The 1,154-nt window shown below is 32.0% G+C and overlaps 1 protein-coding gene across 2 annotated transcripts in view; it reads left to right on the plus strand.

Annotated features, from left to right (window-relative positions):
* Window positions 1-759: 759 nt before the first annotated feature.
* LOC108562201 (band 7 protein AGAP004871-like) overlaps window positions 760-1,154 on the plus strand; it is a 6,244-nt gene continuing 5,849 nt past the window's right edge. For both annotated transcript variants that reach the window (XM_017920462.1, XM_017920463.1), the window contains exon 1: window positions 760-825. In XM_017920462.1, coding sequence (XP_017775951.1) covers window positions 784-825 — 42 coding nt within the window. In that variant the 5' untranslated portion in view covers window positions 760-783. The remainder of the gene's footprint in view (window positions 826-1,154) is intronic.

Here is a 1,154-nt window from a genome sequence, read left to right on the forward strand (position 1 = left end):
TCACGATATTGCTTTCAGCGCGGATGGAATCCATTACAGGGCGGGCGATACGAAAGAACATAACAATCCTTTTCCGCGTTTTACTCCGAAATATCAGAGAATTCTTTTCTAAATATAAATCCGAAATGTTACTCACGAGGGATTCAACAATACTTTAAGAGCTGTGTAAAGAGAGTCAGAGAAAGAGAGGAAAATTAAAGCGCAAAAACGAAGAATATAAATACATTGGGTTTCGTTTATTTTTGCTCTTTTATTCATTCATCAAACGGACGATATAATAGCGGTTATTCAGTGCGCAATCTGGAGGATCTCATTAATGGATTCACTTTGTTCGGTATGTAAAAAACTGAGGAAACCGAAAACATTAATCAAAAGATTTTTATAAAAGATTTTACTAAATGTGTATTTTCTTTAATTAATGCTATTCAATTTATTACGTTAGAAGTAGAAGATAAATGATATAAAAATTTAAATGCGAAATATTAATGGAAATCTTAGAAGAATGATTCTTGCAGAGGAAATAATTTATAATTATAAATAAATGTACATATTTTAGTGACATTTCTAAGGGATTTCGATGAGATTTTCATTGGATTTCGTATGATAATTTGTATGAGATTTCTAAAAAATAATTACTAAAGTTTATATTCTAAACTAAAAGAAATCTTAATTTATGTTTGTATTATAAATGTGATTGTTCTAGAGATGAAAGATTAAGTAAAAATTGAATATTCCCATTGCAGTTGAAAGGAATTAACGTCAGAATTCCGAACAAGTACCATTATGATAAATTCAAATTGCAGCGTAGTGGCATTAGCAGTTCCGGTGAGAGAGAAGGAGGAAGTGAGGCTATCGCCTGTAGGCTTTCAGCTGTTTTCCTGTAAATCATTGTGCTATGCATACAATACCCTCAGTTAAGTTATCCATGACAGATTCGTGACCATCCGAGCAGACGAATCGCATTGTGAACATCATATAATAATACTAATAATGCATATGCAGCAACGAAAACGGGGTCAATTTTAAGTCGAAATTGCGCACATCCGAGTGATGGATTAAGCAATTGCACACAAAAGGTTTATTGTCTTTTGCACAATTTGGAAATCTCTTTGCGTGTATTCTTGTTTCACTCTTTAATTAAATTATTGCATTAT

The sequence above is a fragment of the Nicrophorus vespilloides genome, unplaced genomic scaffold (genome assembly GCF_001412225.1).
Source record: "Nicrophorus vespilloides isolate i.1.1-1 unplaced genomic scaffold, Nicve_v1.0, whole genome shotgun sequence".
Lineage (NCBI taxonomy): Eukaryota > Metazoa > Arthropoda > Insecta > Coleoptera > Silphidae > Nicrophorus > Nicrophorus vespilloides.